The 22709-nt window shown below is 42.2% G+C and overlaps 1 protein-coding gene across 2 annotated transcripts in view; it reads left to right on the plus strand.

Annotated features, from left to right (window-relative positions):
• Positions 1-724: 724 nt before the first annotated feature.
• Positions 725-22709, plus strand: part of LOC106585516 (E3 ubiquitin-protein ligase DTX1) — a 61644-nt gene continuing 39659 nt past the window's right edge. The window contains exons 1-2 of one of the 2 annotated variants that reach the window (XM_082968602.1): positions 725-1347; positions 2709-3389. In XM_082968602.1, coding sequence (XP_082824728.1) covers positions 3131-3389 — 259 coding nt within the window. In that variant the 5' untranslated portion in view covers positions 725-1347; positions 2709-3130. The remainder of the gene's footprint in view (positions 1348-2708; positions 3390-22709) is intronic. The other variant, XM_082968603.1, reaches the window with a different exon arrangement.

The raw sequence follows: 22709 nt of genomic DNA on the forward strand, positions 1-22709 counted from the left end.
TAATCTCGTTTCCTGACACGCACTGTGCGCAATAGCCTGGGGACGAGGTTAGTGTATAGGCTATAATGATCTAGGCAAGGTTTGTTACACTATCCCCTCCATTCGGGAGAGCGTGTCACCACACTCCACTTCCAAGTACCTCACGCTTCACTATGGCCCAATCCCAAATCTAACACTAAAACCTACGCACTTGTGGAGATCAGAGGATTTCTTGGTATAAGCAATATGGTGAGACCTCTACTTAGCCTGTCAGAGGAGGAGCAATTACCATATTACACAGCTGTCAAATCTCTACAAGTACATAGGTCTCAATTTGGGATTTGGCCTAGACCAAGTCCCTCACACTGCACTATACAAATTCCCTCACGTGTGCACACCTCTCTGATGGCCTCATCCCACCAATGTAGCAATCTTTGCAAACGACAGTGGTCAGACCGTGGTCAGACCTGCTAACCACTGCTTCAACAAGTATTGACCCTTTTTGTCGGAGGTCGTAACAGGCTTACCTAGACACGGTTCGCTACACTATAATCATGTCAAATTCATAACTCAAGTCTTTCTGTTAGGCCTATCTCTCTATAGTCTACTATCCTATCTTATCTCTTTTGTCGCTTCCCAGAACGATGCAACTGAGGGTTGTGGCGCAACAGTCCAGTGTGCTGTTATGTGCACACGGCGTAGGCTTTTCTCCCGGTGTCTGCTTGGCTCTACCGAATGTAACCTAATGAAATCCACGGGAAGCCCTCAGATTAAAGCGTTGAAGATGACCCATTTCATGCAATGATTTTTAACATTTGTTGAATAAATAGGCTTATATAGTTGCTTTAATTCATTTCCATGTTACCAGTATGTTGCTGTTTTTAGAATAGACTGTTCACCGTCGTCTCATTTTCACTTCAGCGACGCAACATCCTCTGAATTTTCCACAACTCTACGCGATTACGCGCGTAGCCAAGAGAACGGTAGAGATTTGCATCACAGGTGCTCGTGGACATTTGTGCGTAATTTTGGACCACTTTGCATGTTCAGTGTATAAGCGAATTCATTTAATATATCAAAGGGGAAAACACCAGAACAGTCCTACAGCAAGAATAGCTCTGCACCTCTAACGTTCGGATGATTGTAATTGGGGCATGCGTTTTATTGTTTATCCGTAGCGGACTGTCGGAGTTTCGATAAACCTAGATGCAAAAAACAAAACATAGCAAATAATTGGAAATAACACGAGGCACTGCTTGATTGTGAGGGTATCCATAATCAGAAATGCATTTTTATTTGTAATTTTAAGGAAGGAAATATTACAGGCTTGAAAAACGCTTCTGTCCTGCATAATAGAAGACAACATTTGTAAGTATGCCTGCGTTTTAGCCTAGATCACAACCTATTATTTGATTTTGCACCTGTGTTTATTTTGCATGAATCTGTCAATGCAAACTCCACTGGATTAGAACAATTAACCTCGATTATTACAATGGTTTATCGAGTCCAGCGAAAATTGTGCTTTAACGTCTATAGCCTATATATATATTTTTTTAGAATTAAGATCTCAGTACTACTATGTTTTGGATTAGGCTATAATTATATTCAACACAGACGCTTGAAAGGTAAATAGGAATGCAAAATGTCGGTATAGAGATCTAGGTAATATTGTATACCATTGAGGAATATCGTGCACATGATTGTAAATGATGAATAAATAAGCTGTAGTAATTAAATCCCAAACCACCCCCCACCCCTTCTACACGATGGGCAGTGTGTGGATCATGATTGTCCAGTATTGCCAAGACATGGTATTACAATCTTCATCCCCAGGCCTATGGTTTTGCTTTGTGTAGGCTACATCCATGGCATGATTGACTCCAATCATCCTTACATTGCTATTGATCAAGGTTTCCCAAACTTGGTCCTGGGACCTCCCAGGGGTGCACGTTCTGGTTTTTGCCCTAGCACTACACAGCTGATTCAGATAATCTAATTTTGATGATCAGTTGATTATTTAAAGCAGATGTGTAGTGCTAGAGAAAAAAATGGATAGTGAGTTGATTATTTAAAGCAGATGTGTAGTGCTAGAGAAAAAAATGGATAGTGAGTTGATTATTTAAAGCAGATGTGTAGTGCTGGAGAAAAAAATGGATAGTGAGTTGATTATTTAAAGCAGATGTGTAGTGCTGGAGGAGGGGTGTCAAACTCATTCCATGGAGGGCCTTGTGTCTTTTGGTTTTGCCTTTGAATTAAGACCTAGACAACCAGGTGAGGGGAGTTCCTTATTCATCAATCAAGTACAGGAGAGGAGCGAAAACCCGCAGACACTAGATCCTCCATGGAATGAGTTTGACACGTGTGCTAGGGCAAAAACCAAAACGTCCACCCATGAGAGGCCCCAGGACCGAGTTTGGGAAACCCTGCAGTTAATAAATATGCTCATAACAGAGGAATTGTCACCATACTACCCTAGAAATCACTACGCAAAGAATTTATGCTCCTGCAGCATGCTTATTATGGGGTAATAATATTGCAAGTGTTGATGGTATCCTATGAATGTATTTAAATGGTAATCTGTTTAATATGGTTATTGTTGCCATTTTTCCCCTTTAGTTAAAAGACATGGTGAGATTTCCTTTTTAAATCAACTCAGGACCATTTCTACCATTGTGCATTTTCAATCTGGTTTGTATCACATGTACTTTCCTGTCTCCTGTCTGATTTAGAGTGTATATCCCATGTTCAGTCTGCTGGGGTTTTCTGAGACTGCTCCGGCTGTATACTTTTGCAAAGCTCATCAACATCTTCAGCCACTTCAAACACATCACGCCACAAGAGGAGGGAGCCTAGCTGCTTTTGGCATTTTAAAAAGACGCTGATCAAAGAAGAAGTCAAAACTGCAGTGAAGAAAACAACTTCAGTAAGACAGTGAGTTTCTTGAGTGAACCAGAAGACTCCACCGGACCTGTGCCCTGGAAACAACACCATTTGACTGAGAACTATCAGAGTGACTGCTGACCTCACAGTTGTAATTGTTGTTTTAAAAAAGAAGAAGAAATGTGTGGGCATCTCTGGTGACCTGCTGGGTAGCAGTGGTCTTCTTGTGCTGTAGTAGGAGTGGCTGAACCACGATTACCATAGTGGGACAATGGCACGGCCAGGCTCTGGGGTGCTGGTGTCGGTCAACGGGCTGGGGTACCCCCCTCAGAACCTGGCCCGGGTGGTGGTGTGGGAGTGGCTGAATGAACATGGGCGCTGGCGGCCCTACAACGTGACAACTTGCCACCACATAGAGAACGTACTGAAGGGGGATGCGCGGGGGACTGTGGTCCTTGGACAGGTGGATGCCCAGCTTGCCCCTTACGTCATAGACCTGCAGTCCATGCACCAGTTCAGACAGGACACAGGTAAGAACCATTAAAAAAACGGTGTAGTTCATCATCATGTGATACATACAGGGGTCACAGACAATGATATAACTATATCCTATTATTTATGAATTTCAATGGTTGAATAGATGTCTTTTGCAACTTGTAAAAGGTGCAGTCCATGCCACAGCATGCAGTACATTTAGGTGTTGTGTTACTGATCTACACACAATACTCTATAATGTCAAAGTGGAATTATGTTTTTAGAAATTTGTACAAATTAATAAAAGATGAAAAGCTGAAAAGTCTTGAGCCAATAACTATTCAACCACTTTATGGCAAGCCTAAATAATTTCAGGAGTAAAAATGTGCTTAACAAGTCAGACAATAATTTGCATGGACTAACTCTAACTAACATGATTTTTGAATGACTACCCCACACACAACTATCTGTAAGGTCCCTCAGTCGAGCAGTGACTTTCACACACAGATTAAACGACAAAGACCAGGGAGGTTTTCCAATGCCTTGCAAAGAAGGACACCTACTGGTAGATGGGTAACATTTTTTTAAAGAAGACATTGAACGTTCCTTTGGTAAAAGGACATTTATTTATTTCCATGACAGATTTAAAAAGCAATTTTGGACTGACGATTGTATATATTTTCAAATACAAGCAACTTAAAAGTTTCATATCAAGACATTTCGATTTAAATCTTTTGGACATCAGGTAATCTTGAGGGAACCCTATTTGAGTCAGAAAATATATTTATATATAAAACATTGCAGAGAGCCTTTCCAACTGAAACTCTTCGAGAAAAATATAAGCTACTGGAACCAAAACTTTAAAATAACTGAAATTGGAGGGAATGTTGGAACATAAATAATGAAATTACGCTTACTCCAGTATAAACTAATGTATAGAATTTACACAAAATTCACATTCTACAGCACAACGGAAGTATAAAACTAATAATGACGCAATAATCCATGCCTTCTGGGAATGCAATAAAGTCCAAAAGTTATGGGCGGAGTTAGAAAGTTGGCTGTCAGAAGTAGTACAATGTAAATGTACTTTTAATCTGTCTGTCTGCATATTTCAAGACATGGCATATGAGGGTGCAGTGAGATACCCAATGGGTTGGACAAATCATTTTCTTGTCATCTTGAAAAAACATATATACTTAACTGGAAATCAACCAATCCTCCATCGTTAACACAATGGAAAGGTCAAATGCTTTATTATGCTTTATTATCTAAATGTTGAAAGTATATGGACGACGGAGAGAAACAAAATGGTGCAGTTTGAGGCCGTGTGGCGGAGAGTGATACGGGCGCTAGAGATGGGGTGTGAGCAGGTGGGTCTGGGCATGGGTGATGTTGTGGATGTTTGTGTGCATCTGTATGTTGTCGCTTGTATGTGGATGTTTTGCATTGTAATTTTTTTATCATACATAAAATCTTACATCCTTCCTAACTTAGTTAATGGAAAGAAAGGAAACTGCTCAGGAGACCAATGGTGATTTGAAACCAGTTACAGAGTTAAATTGCTGTGAGGATGGATGAACAACATTGTTGTTACTCCACAATACTAACCTAAATGACAGAGTGAAAAGAAGGAAGCCTGTACAGAATAAAAATATTCCAAAACATGCATCCTGTTTGCAATAAGGCACTAAAGTAATACTGCTAAAATTGTGGCAAAGAACTTAACTTTTTGTCCTGAATACAAAGCATTATGTTTTGGGCAAATATAACACATCACTGAGTACCACTCTTCATATTTTGAAGCATGGTGGTGGATGCATCATTTTTACATTTACATTTACGTCATTTAGCAGACGCTCTTATCCAGAGCAACTTACAAATTGGTGCATTCACCTTATGATATCCAGTGGAACAACCACTTTACAATAGTATATCTTTTTTGGGGGGGGAGGGTAGGGGGGGGGGGGTTAGAAGGATTACTTTATCCTATCCCAGGTATTCCTTAAAGAGGTGGGGTTTCAGGTGTATCCGGAAGGTGGTGATTGACTCCGCTGTCCTGGCGTCGTGAGGGAGCTTGTTCCACCATTGGGGTGCCAGAGCAGCGAACAGTTTTGACTGGGCTGAGCGGGAACTGTGCTTCCGCAGAGGTAGGGAGGCGAGCAGGCCAGAGGTGGATGAACGCAGTGCCCTTCTTTGGGTGTAGGGACTGATCATGCTATGGGTATGCTTGTCATCAGCAAGGACTAGGAAGTTTTTTTAGGATAAAAAGAAAAGGAATAGAGCTAAGCACATGCAAAGTCCTAGAGGAAAACCTGGTTAAATCTGCTTTCCAACAGACACTGGGAGACAATTCCACCTTTCAGCAGGACAATAACCTAAACACAAGGCCAGATATACACTGGAGTTACGTACCAAGACATCATTGAATCTTCCTGAGTGGCCTTGTTACAGTTTTGATTTAAATCGTCTTGAAAATCTCTGGCAACACTTAAATGGCTGTCTTGCAATGATCAACAAGCAACATGACAGAGCTTGAAGAATTAAAAAAATAATAATGGGCAAATATTGTACAATCCAGGTTTGACTTACCCAGAAAGACTCACAGCTATAATCACTGTCATAGGTGATTCTAACATGTATTGACTCATGGGGTCCCATTAATTAAATATGCTATGTCATTGGAGGAGTGGTTGAGTGACCGACTTTTCCCCCAAATATCTTGTTTCTGTGGCTACAGCTAGAGATGCAGGTGTAATTTGGTTAGCTAGCAAGAAATGTGAATCGCTTTGCTAACTAGCTAGCTATACTGAACTTGAACAACTGTTATCCAGTCAGCATATCGCTTGTGTTCGTAAATTCACTCTGCCGATCTACTCCGTTTTCAGATCACTCTCGTCTGTGTGCCAGAGAGCGCATAATAACTGAATTTACAGACGCGCAACACCCGCTGAATATGACCGGTGTCAGTAAATGTCTGCAAAAAAAGTAATTAAATTGTTGCCAGCAGCAGTGTTAGTCACTAACGCTCTAGATAACATGTAAATAGCCTAACCACCTCTGCTAGGGTGAGTAAAATGGTCAGAGTTAGGTGTTCTCTCATTAGTGTCTGGAAGTAGTTAGCAAGCTAGCCAACTTTAGCTAGTTAGCTTGGGTGCTTGACTACCTTTGGGAGGAACACTCGGATCAACCCTACTCCTCTGACAGAGGGTCCAGTGTCATAGTGCAGTGCGCACTCTGAACACTCGGAGCGCGAATCGCTCTGAATTTACAAACAGACAATCTCACAACGATCTGAATTTACAAATGACCCAGAGAACACTCTGACACACTGAAGGCTATTTACGAACGCACCCTTAGTTGTCAATCAAATGTATTTGGCGTCGATCAAATGGGCGGGCAGGCAAGTTCCCATTCAGTTGTAAAAATGTTGGTTGGGACAAGCATTTTATTCCCCATCGTTTAACAGTGCAATTTTGAAGGCCAACTAGCTGAAAAGGTTTCAGAGAGTTTATCTAATGTTCACTCGTTAGATTTTATCTCATCTCGCTCTCATTAGTTGTTGTTGATGTGCATAACTGAGGGAGAGAGCCTACCTTTTCATGGTTGTTTGATCAGTAGGACTGTAAAGTTCCCAAATGTTAGAGGACTCCCATAGTATTTACATATTTGCAGAAATCCATTCAGGTGTATTTTGTGGCTATTGGCGAATGCGTTTGTTCTAGTGATCTAAAGTCACGCTTTTGTTACTGCCTGTAAAAACACAGTCCAGTTTAAAGTGAATGATGGCAGGCCCGTGTGGCAAATGGTTATTTGCATATAGGTCTGTTGTAGCTCTGATTGGCTATGGCGCACCGGTCTGTGTAGACTCCGTGCCCGGACAAGACATGTTGTTTAGGTTTTATTTGTTGCTGTGTCTATAAATTGTCCAAACACACGGCCATTTTCCCACTCTATATTGCTATAGAATTTTCACAAATGCCTTAATCTACATTATTCCCAAACATTCTACAAGTTTGTGAAAAAGTGCTCGCTTGTCAGAAAATGTAAAAATAAAAAATGTTTAAATGTCATGTTCTTCCTGGAGGTGTATATGAACGGATTTTAATACGATTTCATGTTTCGAAAACGCTGTCAGTTCCACTTCCATTCCCTCCTCATCTATGCTACAGCTTTAATGTCATGAACTTGCTGAGGCAGCGGAGCGTTTGTCAAGTGAGCAACTGCTGTAATCGCCACTCTCCATCGCCATAAAAAAAGGACAAATTATATTTTCTGTAAAAAATAAAAATTGTGAACGATAAATCCTTTTCATGTTTGGTTTTGATGTGGTATTTTCATGGTTCATCTTATTGCCTCTTCCCAGTACTCACAGTGCTGACAAACCTATCAATCATTTATGATGAGCAAAGCGACATTTCACTCCATCTAGTTAGTAGATAGAGATATTCTTAGAAATTGAGGATAGAGATATTCAGTACATAAACCAAAGGTTACAATCCCAGCAAAAATCAACCGTAACATACTAGGCTTTTCATTCATCCTTTAGGTTGTTTGGTCGTTGAGCTTCCAAATGTATTCCACTGAGGTGTTCATCTGCCTACCTCTGTTGCTTCTGTTTTATTGGACACGTTTGCGTCTGAGTTATGAGTGTGTTTGCCTAAGATTATCAAAGCGTTCTTGTCTGAGTTTTAGATGTATCTGCCGTCGCAGTGTGTTGAGGGAGAGTATGCATGCATGCGGGCGAGGTCACAGTGCCGAGAACGAGCTGCTGTCCGGATCTTAGAATCTATTCAACCCATAGGCTTAGCCAACCTGTACTCTATCTATAGTAGGCTAATCGGTGTTACTGTTTCATCAGGGAGCCACAAAGATGAAGTAGCCTAGTGGTTAGAGTTTGCAAGATCGAATCCCTGAGCTGACAAGGTACAAATCTGTCGTTCTGCCCCTGAACAAGGCAGTTAACCCACTAGGCCGTCATTGAAAATAAGAATTTGTTCTTAACTGACTTGCCTAGTAAAAACATTTACAAATGTAATCACTTAATTCACATTATGTTTGCTGTTTCATTCAGCCACAGAATTTAAACAAATTATTTTGCATTCAAATTTCGCATTGTTTAAAGTTAAGAGATATCATGCACGCAAAGTAATTAGACTGGGTGTATAAGTATGTCTCCAGGATAATATGGTAAAGTTGGCCTCACGTATAGGCCCTTGAACAAATCAATAAAACCAAGGACATCCAAAATCCATCAGATTAACAGTTTTTAATGAAGCCAGCAACGCAAATAACTCAGTGAGTGACAGTATACAGGTATTATTGCATGTTGACTAACCAATCGCAGGGAAATTGCACTGAACAAAAATCTAAATGCAACATGCAACAATTTCAAAGATTTTACTGAGTTACAGTTCATATAATAAAATCAGTCAATTTAAATGAATTCATTAGGCCCTATTCTATGGATTTTACATAACTGGAAGTACAGATATTCATCTGTTGGTCACAGATACCTTTAAAAAAAAAAGTAGGGGCTTAGATCAGAAAACCAGTCAGTATCTTGTGAGACCATTTGCGTCATGTAGCGCGACACATCTCCTTCGCATAGAGTTTATCAGGCTGTTGATTGTGGAATGTTGTCCCACTCCTCTTCAATGGCTGTACGAAGTTGCTGGATATTGGTGGGAACTGGAACACACTGTCGTACACGTCAATCCAGAGCATCCCAAACATGCTCAATGGGTGACGTCTGGTGAGTCTTCAGGCCATGGAAGAACTGGGACATTTTCAGCTTCTAGGAATTGTTCACAGAGCCTTGCAACATGGGCCCGTGCAGTATCATGCTGAAAAATTAGATGATGGCAACGGATTAATTGCACGACAATGGGCCTCAGGATCTCATCACAGTATCTCTGGGCATTCAAATTGCCATCGATAAAATGCAATTGTGTTCGTTGTCCGTAGCTGATGCCTGCCCATACAGTAATCCCACCACCACCATGGGGTACTCTGTTTGCAACGTTGACATCAGCAAACCGCTTGCCCACGCGACGCCATACACGCTGTCTGCTATCTGACCGGTACAGTTGAAACAGGGATTCATCTGTGAAGAGCACATTTCTCCAGTGTGCCATTGGCCATCGAAGGTGAGCATTTACCCACTGAAGTCTGTTACAATGCCAAACTGCAGTCAGGTCAAGACCCTGGTGAGGACAACGAGCATGCAGATGAGCTTCCCTGAGACAGTTTCTGATAGCAAAGTTCTTTGGTTGTGCAAACCCACAGTTTCATCAGCTGTCCAGGTTGCTGGTCTCAGACGATCCCACAGGTGAAGAAGCCAAATTTGGAGGTCCTGGGCTGGCGTGGTTACACGTGGTCTGCAGGTGTGAGGCCAGTTGCCAGTATTGCCAAATTCTATAAAACAACATTGGTAGCGAAATTAACATTCAGTTCTCTGGCAACAGCTCTGGTGAACATTTCTGCAGTCAGCATGCCAATTGCATGCTCCCTCAAAACTTGAGACATCAGTGGCATTGTGTTGTGACAAAACTGCACATTTTAGAGTGTCCTTTTATTGTCCCCAGCACAAGGTGCACCTGTGTAATGATCATGCTGTTTAATCAGCTTCTCGATATGCCCCACCTGTCAGGTGGATAGATTATCTTGGCAAAGGAGAAATGCTCACCAACAGGGATTTGAGAGAAATTGTTACGTCCTGACCGTAGTAAGAGGTTATTTTCTATGGTAGAGTAGGTCAGGGCGTGACAGGGGGTGTTTTGTGTTTTTCTATGTTTAAGTTCTAGTTTTTCTATTTCTATGTTGTTGTTTTTTGGGTTGATCTCCAATTGGAGGCAGCTGGTCCTCGTTGTCTCTAATTGGAGATCATATTTAAGTAGGGTTTTTTATTCCTGGGTTTTGTGGGTTATTATATTTTGAGTAGGGTTTGTTTCTCTCTGCGTCACGGTTTGTTGTTTTGTCATTTCAGTTATTTATGTATTGCAAAGTTTCACGGATTTAATCAAATGTGGAACTACAACCACACTGCACTTTGGTCTGCTCCTTTCGACAGCCGTGACAGAAATAAGCTTTTTGTGCATATTGAACATTTCTGAGATTTCATTTCAGCTCATGAAACCTGGGACCAACACTTTACATGTTGCATTTATATTGTTGTTCAGTATAGATGAAGTCTAGTCATGATCAGTTTCATATATTCTATTCAGGTAATCTTAGTAGATTGTCTTGGTAGCGGCATTGACGTTGTTGGTTGGCTAGCAAGCAAAACATGACGTTACACATCGTTCACTTTTGGGAAAACTAGTCCAGCCACTTCAAATCAAGTCGAAGTTTATTTGTCACGTGTGCCGAATACAACAGGTGTAGACCTTCCAGTGAAATGCTTACTTACAAGCCCTTAACCAACAATGCATTTTTTAAGTAAAAAATAGGTATTAGGTAAACAAATAAGTAAAGAAAAAATAAACAGTGAAAATAACAGTAGCGAGGCTAAATACAGGTGGTACCGGTACAGAGTCAATGTGCGGGGGCACAGGTTAATCGATCTAATTGAGGTAGTATGTACATGAATGTATAGTTACAGTGACTATGCATAGATGATAAACAGAGTAGCAGCAGCGTAAAAGAGGGGTTGGCGGTGACACACACACAATGCAAATAATCCTGGTAGCCATTTCATTACCTGTTCAAGAGTCTTATGGCTTAGGGGTGAAAGCTGTTGAGGAGCCTTTTGGTCACTTGGTAGCTAGCTATCTTTAGTTCAAATAAAGCAAAATGATGTATTAATATGAACCCTTCATTTCTGAATGAGGTCCCAGAAGGAGGGTTCTCGGTTGAACGCATCAGACAATCTTTAAGTTGCACTTTGAAACCCACGCCCACTGTGACGTATAGCACCGCCCACCAGTTGAAATGGTGTGAAAAGACTGTGTCCCATACCAGCTAGTGCGGTCTATTCCTTTTTCATAAAATATCAACTCACTTAGGTTACACAGCATTGGCTAACAATAAAGTTTTGCTATGTGGATTGAAATAATATTAGCTGGTGTGAATGTGACAGAGGCAGTAACTTAGCATGGCTGCCTGTCAAACTTGCCGAAAGAAGTGCCGTGGGTGATTTTTGCTCTTCCTGTCATTGTGCCCTCTTATAGAGTATAACAGAGAGCTGCACGTGTCTAGGACTGGGTGGCTGAGATAGAGAGAGGAGCCAGCCAACTGTTTGTCAGCCATTACCATGGCGCTGGGCCTGACGTTTATCGCTCCTCATGGTGGCATTTTCCGTGTTACCTTCCCCCTCAGCTGGGATAAAACTGTCACAAAAGGTGCAGACGGACGACATCCTGGACACCCTCTCCTTCTCCTAAAAACTGTGATAGGCTCCTCCAGCTATGGCTGTCCTATTGATCTGTCTTCATATAGGGCCCTGGTGAGAGGCAATGCCATATTGATGCACTGCCACCATTTACATGAAACCGTAGCCTCAGCTCTGTTTGTTATGGCTTTCAATACATTTGTTTACAGTGGATGTTTGCTATGTGAAGGACAGGTGAAAAACCACAATCAATCAGACTGCTGTAGGGCCTCGTATTCTTCCTTGGGAAGACCATGGTTTATATGCCAGTGGGGATTCTGTCTACTGCAGCTGTGGATGGAGCTAGAGGCTGGAAACAGCAGTGTTGTGTTATGCTTCTGTGTCCATGGTGAGCCAGGTTGAGTGTGAGTGCTCTGTCATTTGGGTGGTGTGTGTTCTCTCTCTTCACGCTGTTTTGGATCTGGACAGTCTCCTGTGGCTTTGGGCAAACCCAGAATGCCAATGGGTAGGATCCAGACCATAGACCTACACACACCAAACCCATAGCCCATACTACCCTAATGAGACAGCAGCAGCTCTATTTTAACTCTTCTTCTCCCTGTAATCAGTGAAGCATGGCGGCAGCAGCACACACCACAGCCTGTGCAGCAGGGCCCCACTCTCTATAAGCCTGCCAGGCACATTACATGCTACTGCCATTTTAAACACAGGGGTTACACAGATCTCAGTTCAGCACTGGCTTGTGAAGAGAAGATACCAGTCTGTGGTGAAGTGTAAAAAATTGATTTACCAACTTGTGCCTGCGTAAGTGCATCCGTGCATGTGGAAGAATATCTGTCTGGAGGGTGGAAATGGGTTGGTTCATATCCAACGTGGATCGATCCATTCACCTTCCCAGAGGGGTGTTTGAACCCCTAAACACTGCTGTGGACTGATCCCCTTTCACTCCACCAACTCCCATAGCACAACACAGGAGCTTATCAGCCAACGCTATCATACCCTAACACTCTCCCTGACACTTGCCAGACTGATAGGGTTCACACTGCCATGCATAACCTCAGTGCTGCATCACACACTGTCACGGAACACTACATGAGTGTTACATATGCAGAACATGACATTAGACACACAAACACTGTTGTTTGTAATTTCATCCCATGAGACATGAATGTGCTATGCTATTTTAGCATTCAAATCAACACGCTTGAAACTCCACAGCAGCTTATGACTAATCAACATGTTGAACCCGTGACTACTTCATGTTATGCTATGACTAAAAAGACATTATAGAATGTGTATACTGTACCACTGAGTGTACAGAGCATTAGGAACACCTGCTCTTTCCATGACAGACTGACCAGGTGAAAGCAATGATCCCTTATTGATGTCACCTGTTAAATCCACTTCAATCAGTGTAGATGAAGGGGAGGTGACAGGTTAAAGAAGGATGTTTAAGCCTTGAGACAATTGAGACATGGATTGTGTATGTGTGCCTTTCAGAGAGTGACGATTTAAGTGCCTTTGAACGGGGTATGGTAGTAAGTGCCAGGCGCACCGGTTTGAGTGTGTCAAGAAGAGCAACGCTGGTGGGTTTTTCACACTCAACATTTTCCGATGTGTATCAAGAATGGTCCACCACCCAAAAAACATCCAGCCAACTTGACATAACTGTGGAAAGCGTTGGAGTCAACATGGGCCAGCATTCCTGTGGAACTCTTTAGTCACATTGTGGAATTCATGCCCCATAGATTTGAGGTTGTTCTGAGAGCAAAAGGGGGTGTAATTCAATATTAGAAAGCTGTTCCTAATGTTTTGTGTCACGGATCCCCCTGGGACTGCTGCTCATTCTCTTCACCAGTCCCGGAGGTTGACGGCACCGGCCTTCTAGGCTGCACTGAACTGTCATTACGCACACCTGGTTCCAATTCCTCACTGATTGTGTTTGTATAAATGTGCCTTTTGTTTCCCCCATTGGGCTGTCGATTATTGTTCCCATGTCTGTTGGTCGTGTGAGTACTTATGTGTTGTTTCAGCCTGTGCTGTGTGTATTGTGTTTTACGGGTCCTGTGTCATTCGACGAGGTTTACCCTCGCTCTTTTGTTTGGGTACATCCCAGTGTTTTGTATACGTGTTTGTTTTGGGTGTATTAAAAACCTAGATGTGTTCTTGCGCCTGTCTCCAAATCCTTTATACCAGCGTGACATTTTGTACACTGTGTATATGTACCCTTTTAGATAAATTGTTTATAAACACAATATTCTTCAGAAACACTTGCCTTTATGTAACTTTTCCCCTACTGAGTGAGCTTTACAGTAGGCTACGTTGTGGGTTGCTGGTCTGACATTCTAGTGTGTGGCTACAGAGAGAGAGTCTATCAGAGCGGCTCCATTGCTATGGCCAGTGTCGTGCATTGTTTCTACTCCCTGTTTGTTTTGGTATTGTAGGTGTGAGAACCTGCTCTCCTCTGACCTGCTTTCTCTGTGCTCACGCTCCTCGTTGACTAATTAAAAACGTGTTGGTGATCACCACACTGCCTGTGGTGGAAAAAGATAGACTGACAGAAAATGAAAGCCATCACTTTCCATTTTCATGTGTAGATGACAACCGGCAGTAACTGCGGTCTTGGTTCTATTGCTGTCGACAGCGTCTTGCTGAGTGTGTGTACTGCAGGTGTGTTGGGGGGGAGGCAATGTGTGGTTTTTGCGTGTGGGCGGGAGTTCTGTGAAGGATTTCTGCTATGTACGTGCTACAGGTCAGGTATGAGTTGGCCCTCAGGCGTCACTGTAGCTCAGTTGGTAGAGCATGGTGTTTGCAACGCCAGGGTTGTGGGTTCGATTCCCACGGGGGGCCAGCAAAAAAAAAAAAAATGTATGAAATTGTATGAAATGTATGCATTCACTACTGTAAGTCGCTCTGGATAAGAGCGTCTGCTAAATGACTAAAATGTAAATGTAAATGTAAATTAAAACGTTACTGGGGTTGGGGTTTGTGTGTGTGTGTGATGCTCTCCTTGTCAAGGCAGATGTGTTGTTGATTGACACAATGGGGTTATTTTGAGCAGATATTCTATGCACTGGTTAGATAAGACCACGTCAGTGTTAGGATTGTTGAGTGAGAGAGAGAGAGAATGTTCCTACCTTCATTTTAACACTGGTGTCATGATTTACAGTCATTACATCCAAAGCTGAGATGAGTAGATTTAATGAATCACAAGCTACAGTATGCTCCCAAATGAACTCACGAAAGCACTTTTACCCTCTCGTATTTGAAAGGAGTTTTAGTTAAGGCAAACCCATATTTTTTTAGCATACAAAGCAAAAGGCTATGAGAAGGGTGCTTGGAGGAGCTGAGGACTGATGGGGAGAGCCTGAGAGTAAAGGGGCAGGTGCACAGCTCTGCCCTCTCTTTCACTCACTCTGTTTCTCTCTTTATCCCTATTATCTTTTTTTCCTTTTCCACCCTACCCTGATCACTTTGACTAGAAGTCAGCTTTCCACCTCCTCTGGTCCTTCAGAACTTGAGTTCGTTCTTTTGACTTTGTCTTGTGTAGATCACATCAATGGAAAGTACGGCCAGTTCTAATACAATTTACAGCAGTGGTTCTCAACTGGTTTTGCCTCGGGACCCAAATTGAACCAGGTTGTCTCAGTCACGATCCAATATTTGCATCGTGAAAAGGAATTGCCAAAATACAATCTGCGTGTGGTGTGTGGGCACTCAACACTGCCCTTTCCCACCTGGACAAAAGGAACACCTATGTGAGAATGCTAGTCGTTGACTACAGCTCAGCGTTCAACACCATAGTGCCCTCAAAGCTCATCACTAAGCTAAGGACCCTGGGACTAAACACCTCCCTCTGCAACTGGATCCTGGACTTCCTGACGGGCCGCCCCCAGGTGGTAAGGGTAGGTAACAACACATCCGCCACGCTGACCCTTAACACGTGGCCCCCTCAGGGGTGCATGCTCAATCCCCTCCTGTACTCTCTCTTCACTCATGACTGCATGGCCAGGCATGACCACAACACCATCATCAAATTTGCCGATGACACAACAGTGGTAGGCCTGATCACCAACAACGATGAAACAGCCTATAGGGAGGAGGTCAGAGACCTGGCCGTGTGGTGCCAGGACAGCAACCTCTCCCTCAATGTGATCAAGACAAAGGAGAAGATTGTGGACTACAGGAAAAGGAGGACCGAGCACGCCCCCATTCTCATCGACGGGGCTGTAGTGGAGCAGATTGAGAGCTTCAAGTCCCTTGGTGTTCACATCAACAAACTAGAATGGTCCAAACACACCAAGACAGTTGTGAAGAGGGCATGACAAAGCCTGTTCCCCCTCAGGAGATTTGGCATGGGTCCTCAAATCCTCAAAAGGTTCTACAGCTGTACCATTGAGAGCATCCTGACTGGTTGCAATACTGCCTGGTATGGCATCTACTCGGCCTCCGACCACAAGGCACAACAGAGGGTAGTGCGTACGGCCCAGTACATCACATCAGCCAAGCTTCCTGCCATCCAGGACCTCTATACCAGGCGGTGTCAGAGGAAGGCCCTAAAAATTGGCAGACTCCAGCCACCCTAGTCATGGACTGTTCTCTCTGCTACCGCACGGCAAGCGGTACCGGAGCGCCAAGTCTAGGTCCAAAAGGCTTCTTAACAGCTTCTACCCCCAAGTCATAAGACTCCTGAACAGCTAATCAAATGGCTACCCAGACCCCTCTTCTACGCTGCTGCTACTCTGTTTATTACCTATGCATAGTCACTTGAACTACATACCTGTTCATATTACCTTGACTAACTGCTGCCCCCGCACATTGACTCTGTACCGGTACCCACTGTATATAGCCTCACTATTGTTATTTTACTGCTGCTGTTTAATTATTTGTTCATTTTATTTTCAATTTTTTACTTAACACTTTTCTTACCTTCTAAAGCATTGTTGGTTAAGGGCTCGTAAGTAAGCAGGTAAGCTTGTAAGTAAGGTCTACACCTGTTGTATTCAGCGCATGTGACAAATACAATTTGATGTGAAAACTATTTTAATGCTATATTGAAAGTAAATGTTGCAATTATATGACAAGAGAACAACATTCCCATTCCCAAATGTAATTATTCATTGTCAATAATTACATTTTGCCCATATTCTTTACATTTTTAAAAAACTTTTTACCTCTCTTTCGTGATATCTAGTTGGTAATTAGTCTTGTCCCATCGCTATAACTCCCGTACGGACTCGGGAGAGGCGACGGTTGAGAGCCATGCGTCCTCTGAAACACGACCCTGTCAAGCCACACTGCTTCTTGACACACTGCTCGCTTAACCTGGAAGCTAGCTGCACCAATGTGTCGGAGGAAACACCGTACAACTGGTGACCAAAGTCAGCATGCATGCACCCGGCCCACCACAAGGAGTTGCTACAGTGCGCTGGGAAAAGGACATCCCGGCCAGCCAAACCCGACACAGCCTGGGATCGAACCCGAGTCTATAGTGACACCTTAAGCTCTGCAATGCAGTGCCTTTGACTGCTGCGCCACTCGGGAGGCCATTTTGATCATATTCTTGATGAAGAATGTTAATAAACTCACTAGCTTGAGACCACAAAATCAACCAAAATAGTGCTGCTAATAGCTCTGTATTGAAAATGCTGTGATTGAAGAAAAACATTTCTGAAATTACATTTTCTTCAAAATGTAAGTTCATTATTATTTCTACACACTCTCTACCTGGTTTAAGTCATCTAAGTTCAGACTGGAGTATTTTTCAATTAAAAAAAGTTGACATTTTTTACTCAGACGCCCGTGACCCACTCGCAACCTCATGCGACCCAAATATGGGCCGCGACCGACCTATTGAGAATCATTGATTTGCAAGATCACATTCTAACTTGAGGGGGCTATACAGCATTTATGTACATGGATCATAAATACTGTTTATGTAGACTGATTTTTTCAGTATCAACCAAGTACACACAGTCATACACTCCTGATCTCCATTCCCCTCACTGGACTCCACCACTTCATGCTTCTGGAATGGGAATATAGCTCTGTGGTACTGTTCCACTCTCTAGCAGCTTGGAGAGGTAGTAGCCAACTGCTCATTGTCCAGACCAGGTCCTGCTCCAGCTCCTGGGGTGAAAGTGACCTTTTGTCTCTGTTATTTCCTGGACCATGGGGCTGTAGTGTGTGTGTGTGTGTGTGTAGTTCTGGACTTGGTCCTGTGAGGAGGAGACAGTCTGAGAGGTGGCCTCTCCCTCACTGATTATGGTAAGCCAGCTGCTCTGGGCTAGCAGCCTGGCACTCGCAACAGTACAGTCAGACACCCAGGGCATCTCTCCCTCCTCTCAACCTCTAATCCAATGAGTCACTACTTTTAACTTCTGAGGCGGATATCTTTCTCATTCATCGAGGCTACAGCTTTTAAAACTGCTCTCCGCCGGTGAATCCCTCTGGGAGGTCACTCAGATCAGAGTCTCGGTCTCCTCTCTCTCTCTAAACAACTCCATTAGGGTCTCCCACTCTGCTGCCTGCTTTAATCTATCACCATCTTCTGGGTGTCAGAGGGACATTGGTAGTTAAGCTGTGACCACCTGGGTTGATTCTTGGTGTGCCCTCAAAACAACTGAAGTGAACAAGCAGAGCTCAGTTTGAGGCTTTAATGTTTAAATAGATGTAAGAACATACTGGCTTCAAGTTTAAATTTGTGCTGTTTTATGTTTTGAATCATTGTGGAAATAAGTGGATGATGCTGCCAAAAGTTTACATCAGCTCTCAACTAAAGACGAACAGAATTTGTTGTTTGGTAATGTGAAATTAACTAGTTTAGGAGAGTGTTTGTGGGTTTTATTTCTTCATGCTTTCTGTCCTAGCTCCAGAGGGTAGAAGATTTGTGCAGTCTGTCTGTCCCCAGGTCTTTGCTATGTGAACTGTGAAGACTTTACTCAAACCCTTAAAGGCTGTCCCAAGTACTAATGAAAATAAGAGGGGGATGACTGCAACAAGCCAGGGGAGGGAAGATACAAGACATGCCTGGAAGACAAGCCGGGGGTTCGCAGTCCGACACACACACACTGACTTCTCCCACGGTACTGCAATCACTTATTTTGATTGTTTGCCGCATGGCCACTCTGCAGAATATCAATGTGAATCTCTGTCTCTGTCTGTCTTGCACTCTCTGCTTTTCTTTTCTCTCTCCATCTTTCTCACTTTCACCTGTAAGCTGTTCTTGGTCCCACTCCAAGTTCTGTGAGTGTTCAGCAGGAGAAACATCCTGCCGCAGCCTGTGAGGTGAATAATATTGGCCAGGTGTTCTTGGCAGAGCCCCCCTGACCAGGACCGGCTCCAGGCATAAGCGACACAAGTGGTTGCCTGGGGCCCCAGAACCCCCCCCCCCCCCCCCCCCCCCCAAAAAGTACTGTATGTAAATACAGTACCAGTCAAAAGTTTGGACACCTACTTATTCCAGGGTTTTTCTTTATTTTACTATTTTCTATATTATAGTTATTTTTTATTTTTTTACCTTTTTATTTAACTAGGCAAGTCAGTTAAGAACCAGTTCTTATTTTCAATGACAGCCTAGGAACAGTGGGTTAACTGCCTTGTTCAGGGGCAGAACAACAGATTTTTACCTTGTCAGCTCAGGGATTCGATCCACCAACCTTTCCGTTACTGGCTCAATGCTCTAACCACTAGAAATCAAAACTATGAAATAACACATATGGAATCATGTAGTAACCAAAAACGTGTTAAACAAATCAAAATATATTTTATATTTAATGCAATCTAGAAAATAGTAAAAATAAAGAAAAACCCTTGAATGAGTAGGTATCTCCAGACTTTTGATTGGTAGTATGTATGTATTTTTAGGAACTCAGTCAGGGTCTTGAAGTACTGTTTTTAGAGTTAGAATAGTAGAATACACAAGATGCAAGTTCGAAATTTGGTAGTGCATCAGCAATTTTTATTGTTAGTCACTGACAGTCACTCAATTAGCCATGTCAGCTAACAATTTTTTAGATTGGTAAATTAGTCCAGCCAGCTATCAAAACTTGTAGTAATCATGACTGAATAGCGACCAGACACGCAGGGCAGGTGCTCAGGGGGCCTGACCTCCAGGGGGCCCTCATTGATTTTGTTTGTCACTCTCAGACATCCATTAGCATGGGAAAATGTGTAGAATTGCAGGAAATTTGCTTTAAAACTGAAACAACTTATCTCCACCCCATGGCAAAATGGTCAGAATTGCAGTCCGCCAGACTCAGCCGGCCCTGCCTCTGACTCTAAGCTGTCCATCCTGAAGGGAGCACCGAGCGGCTTCACTTTCCAGACGTCTCATTAATAATGACGGCAAACACACCGTCCGGGTTTGTTACTACTGTCTCAAGGTGAATTTTTATCCGGCTAAGAAATGGAATACCCCTCAATACCTTTCTGACTCTCACATACTGTTTTGTCTATCGGTTTGAGAGACATTAGTCAATGTGAAAGGGAGTAGGAGTCACATGAGAGATGTCTTTTCTCTGGTTGAAAATGTGTGTGTGGGTTTTCACTGCAGATGGTTTCTCAGTTAATATGGATGCCTAACAGACGATAGATCTGAAGCAAAGATCACACATTGCAGCTCAATCTGTTAGATGGAATTTTCCCACATTGATTTTAATCTGATGAATAATAAAATGATTGAAATATTTTAATAGAAATGCATTAATGTAGTTTTACTGCATTGTGTCCCCTTGGGGAACTTTGTCTAGAATGTCAATAAATATAAATCAATATAGCCTCTAGAACTTCCAATAATCTGCTTGAGAATAACCTAGAGATTTTTCCCCTCAATAGTTGATCTTGGAAAATATATTTTTTGCGTTTGGAACAGTTATGCATCTAAAGTAGATTTTTTTTAAACTTTATTTTAGGAATAATAAGCACCCTCCAGCTATTCATAGTATACTAGCTACATGTAATTATCAATTTACTGTACTGAAAATACAATACTTAGTGTGCACCAGTATAGGCTAAAGGCTATAACTCAAATAGAAGACAGTTATCCCGAATTCAGGAGTCTCCCAAAGCACTAGTCATTCATATTTCATCATACAGTGAGCTCCAAAAGTATTGGGACAGTGACAACATTTTCGTTGTTTTGGCTCTGTACTCCAGCACTTTGGATTTGAAATGATACAATGACTATGAGGTTAAATTGTAGACTGTCAGCTTTAATTTGAGTTTAGAAATTACAGCACTTTTTGTACATAGTCCCTCCGTTTTAGGGGACCAAAAGTATTGGGACAAATTCACTTATAGACTATATGCCCCAGTCAACTGAAAGTGCTGTTATTGTGAAGTGGAAACGTCTAGGAGCAACAACGGCTCATTCGCGAAGTGGTAGGCCACACAAGCTCACAGAATGGGACAACCGAGTGCTAAAGCATGTAAACACTCACTACCGAGTTCCAAACTACCTCTGGAAACAACATCAGCACAAGAACTGTTTGTCAGGAGCTTCATGAAATGGGTGGAATCTGGGTTTGGCGGATGCCAGTAGAACGCTATGGTGGACATTCCATGCAGTTAGCATGCCAATTGCATGCTCCCTCGAAACTTGAGACATTTGTGGCATTGTGTTGTGTGACACAGCTGCACATTTTTAAAGTGTCCTTTTATTGTCCACAGCAGAAGGTGCATCTGTGTAATGATCATACCGTTTAATCAGCTTCTTGATATGCCACACCTGTCAGGTCGATTAATTATCTTGACAAAGGATAAAATGCTCACTAACAGGGATGTAAACAAATTTGAGAAATAATATTTTTATGCATATGGAACATTTCTGGGATCTTTTATTTCAGCTCATGAAACATGGGACCAACGCTTTACATGTTGCGTTTATATTTTTGTTCAGTATAGAAGTGTTTAGAAACATATTACAATTTACAATAAAAGTGATTCCAAAAGGACACAATACATTATTTACCATTCATTTCTATTGGACACAAAAAAATCTGAAACACAACCAAAACAAACAAGTTTGTAGAGTCACGTGCTTGATGTAATCATTGTGTGCTAGGAATATGGGACCAAATACTAAACTTATTACTACTTTAATACACATAAGTGAATTTGTCCCAATACTTTTGGAACAACATGAAATAATTGTAAAATCCACCAGATAAAACAATATTAATAATTGAATAGGATCTGTATGGGTTAAGCCCTGTATCAACAGCACAGCGAATAATAGCCTGTCCGCTCAACCACAGCATCCTACAGGAAGCAGAGGCTATAGGGTACAATACACACAAAAAAATGTGGGTTCCTCAAGGGTTCTTTGGGAAGGGTGATGGTTCTTTGTGGAACCATATTGACCCCAAGAACCCCTTGAGCCCTTCAATGGTTCTTTGCAGTTAAAAAAATGGTTCTTTCCTCTTTTAGTGATAATTAAAATGTAGGGGCAATGGCCCATTAGAATATTTGGGTGTGTGGTTTGTTCACAGCTCTTTTTGTGCAACCTAGAGTGAGAGTGTCAATCCAGTTGATCTAATCGGTTGTGTTATGAAATTACATGACTGTGGCTAGTGACAGTGTTTTGTGAAAGACTGACGTATGGCCTTATGTCATTTGAGAACGATTGACTAAGTCAGTTCTTAATTATCTCCTCAGGGAACCCCAGCTGTTCCAGAGTTAGCACACCTGATTCAACTTCAACACAATAATAAAACATATGGAATTTTAACAATATAATATTGCTGTTAAACCAGAATTAAAAAAAAAAAACTATTGTCCTACAAAGAACCTTTTGAGATTGACAAAGATTCTTTATAGAACCATTCTCCATAAAGAACCGAACAAAAGGGTTGTAACCATAGCGGAACCCTCTTTGGGTGCTACTGTATATATAAACTTTTTTTATAGAAGCTTAGGAAAGAGTTTTTTATAAAACACCATACAGGTTCCATTTAGAACCTTAAGAACATGGTTCTTTATAGAACCTTAAAGGTTCCATATAGCACCAAAAAGGGTTCCACTGTGGTTACAAGCCAAATAACCC

Source organism: Salmo salar, chromosome 24, assembly GCF_965601325.2.
Source record: "Salmo salar chromosome 24, fSalSal1, whole genome shotgun sequence".
Classification (NCBI taxonomy): domain Eukaryota; kingdom Metazoa; phylum Chordata; class Actinopteri; order Salmoniformes; family Salmonidae; genus Salmo; species Salmo salar.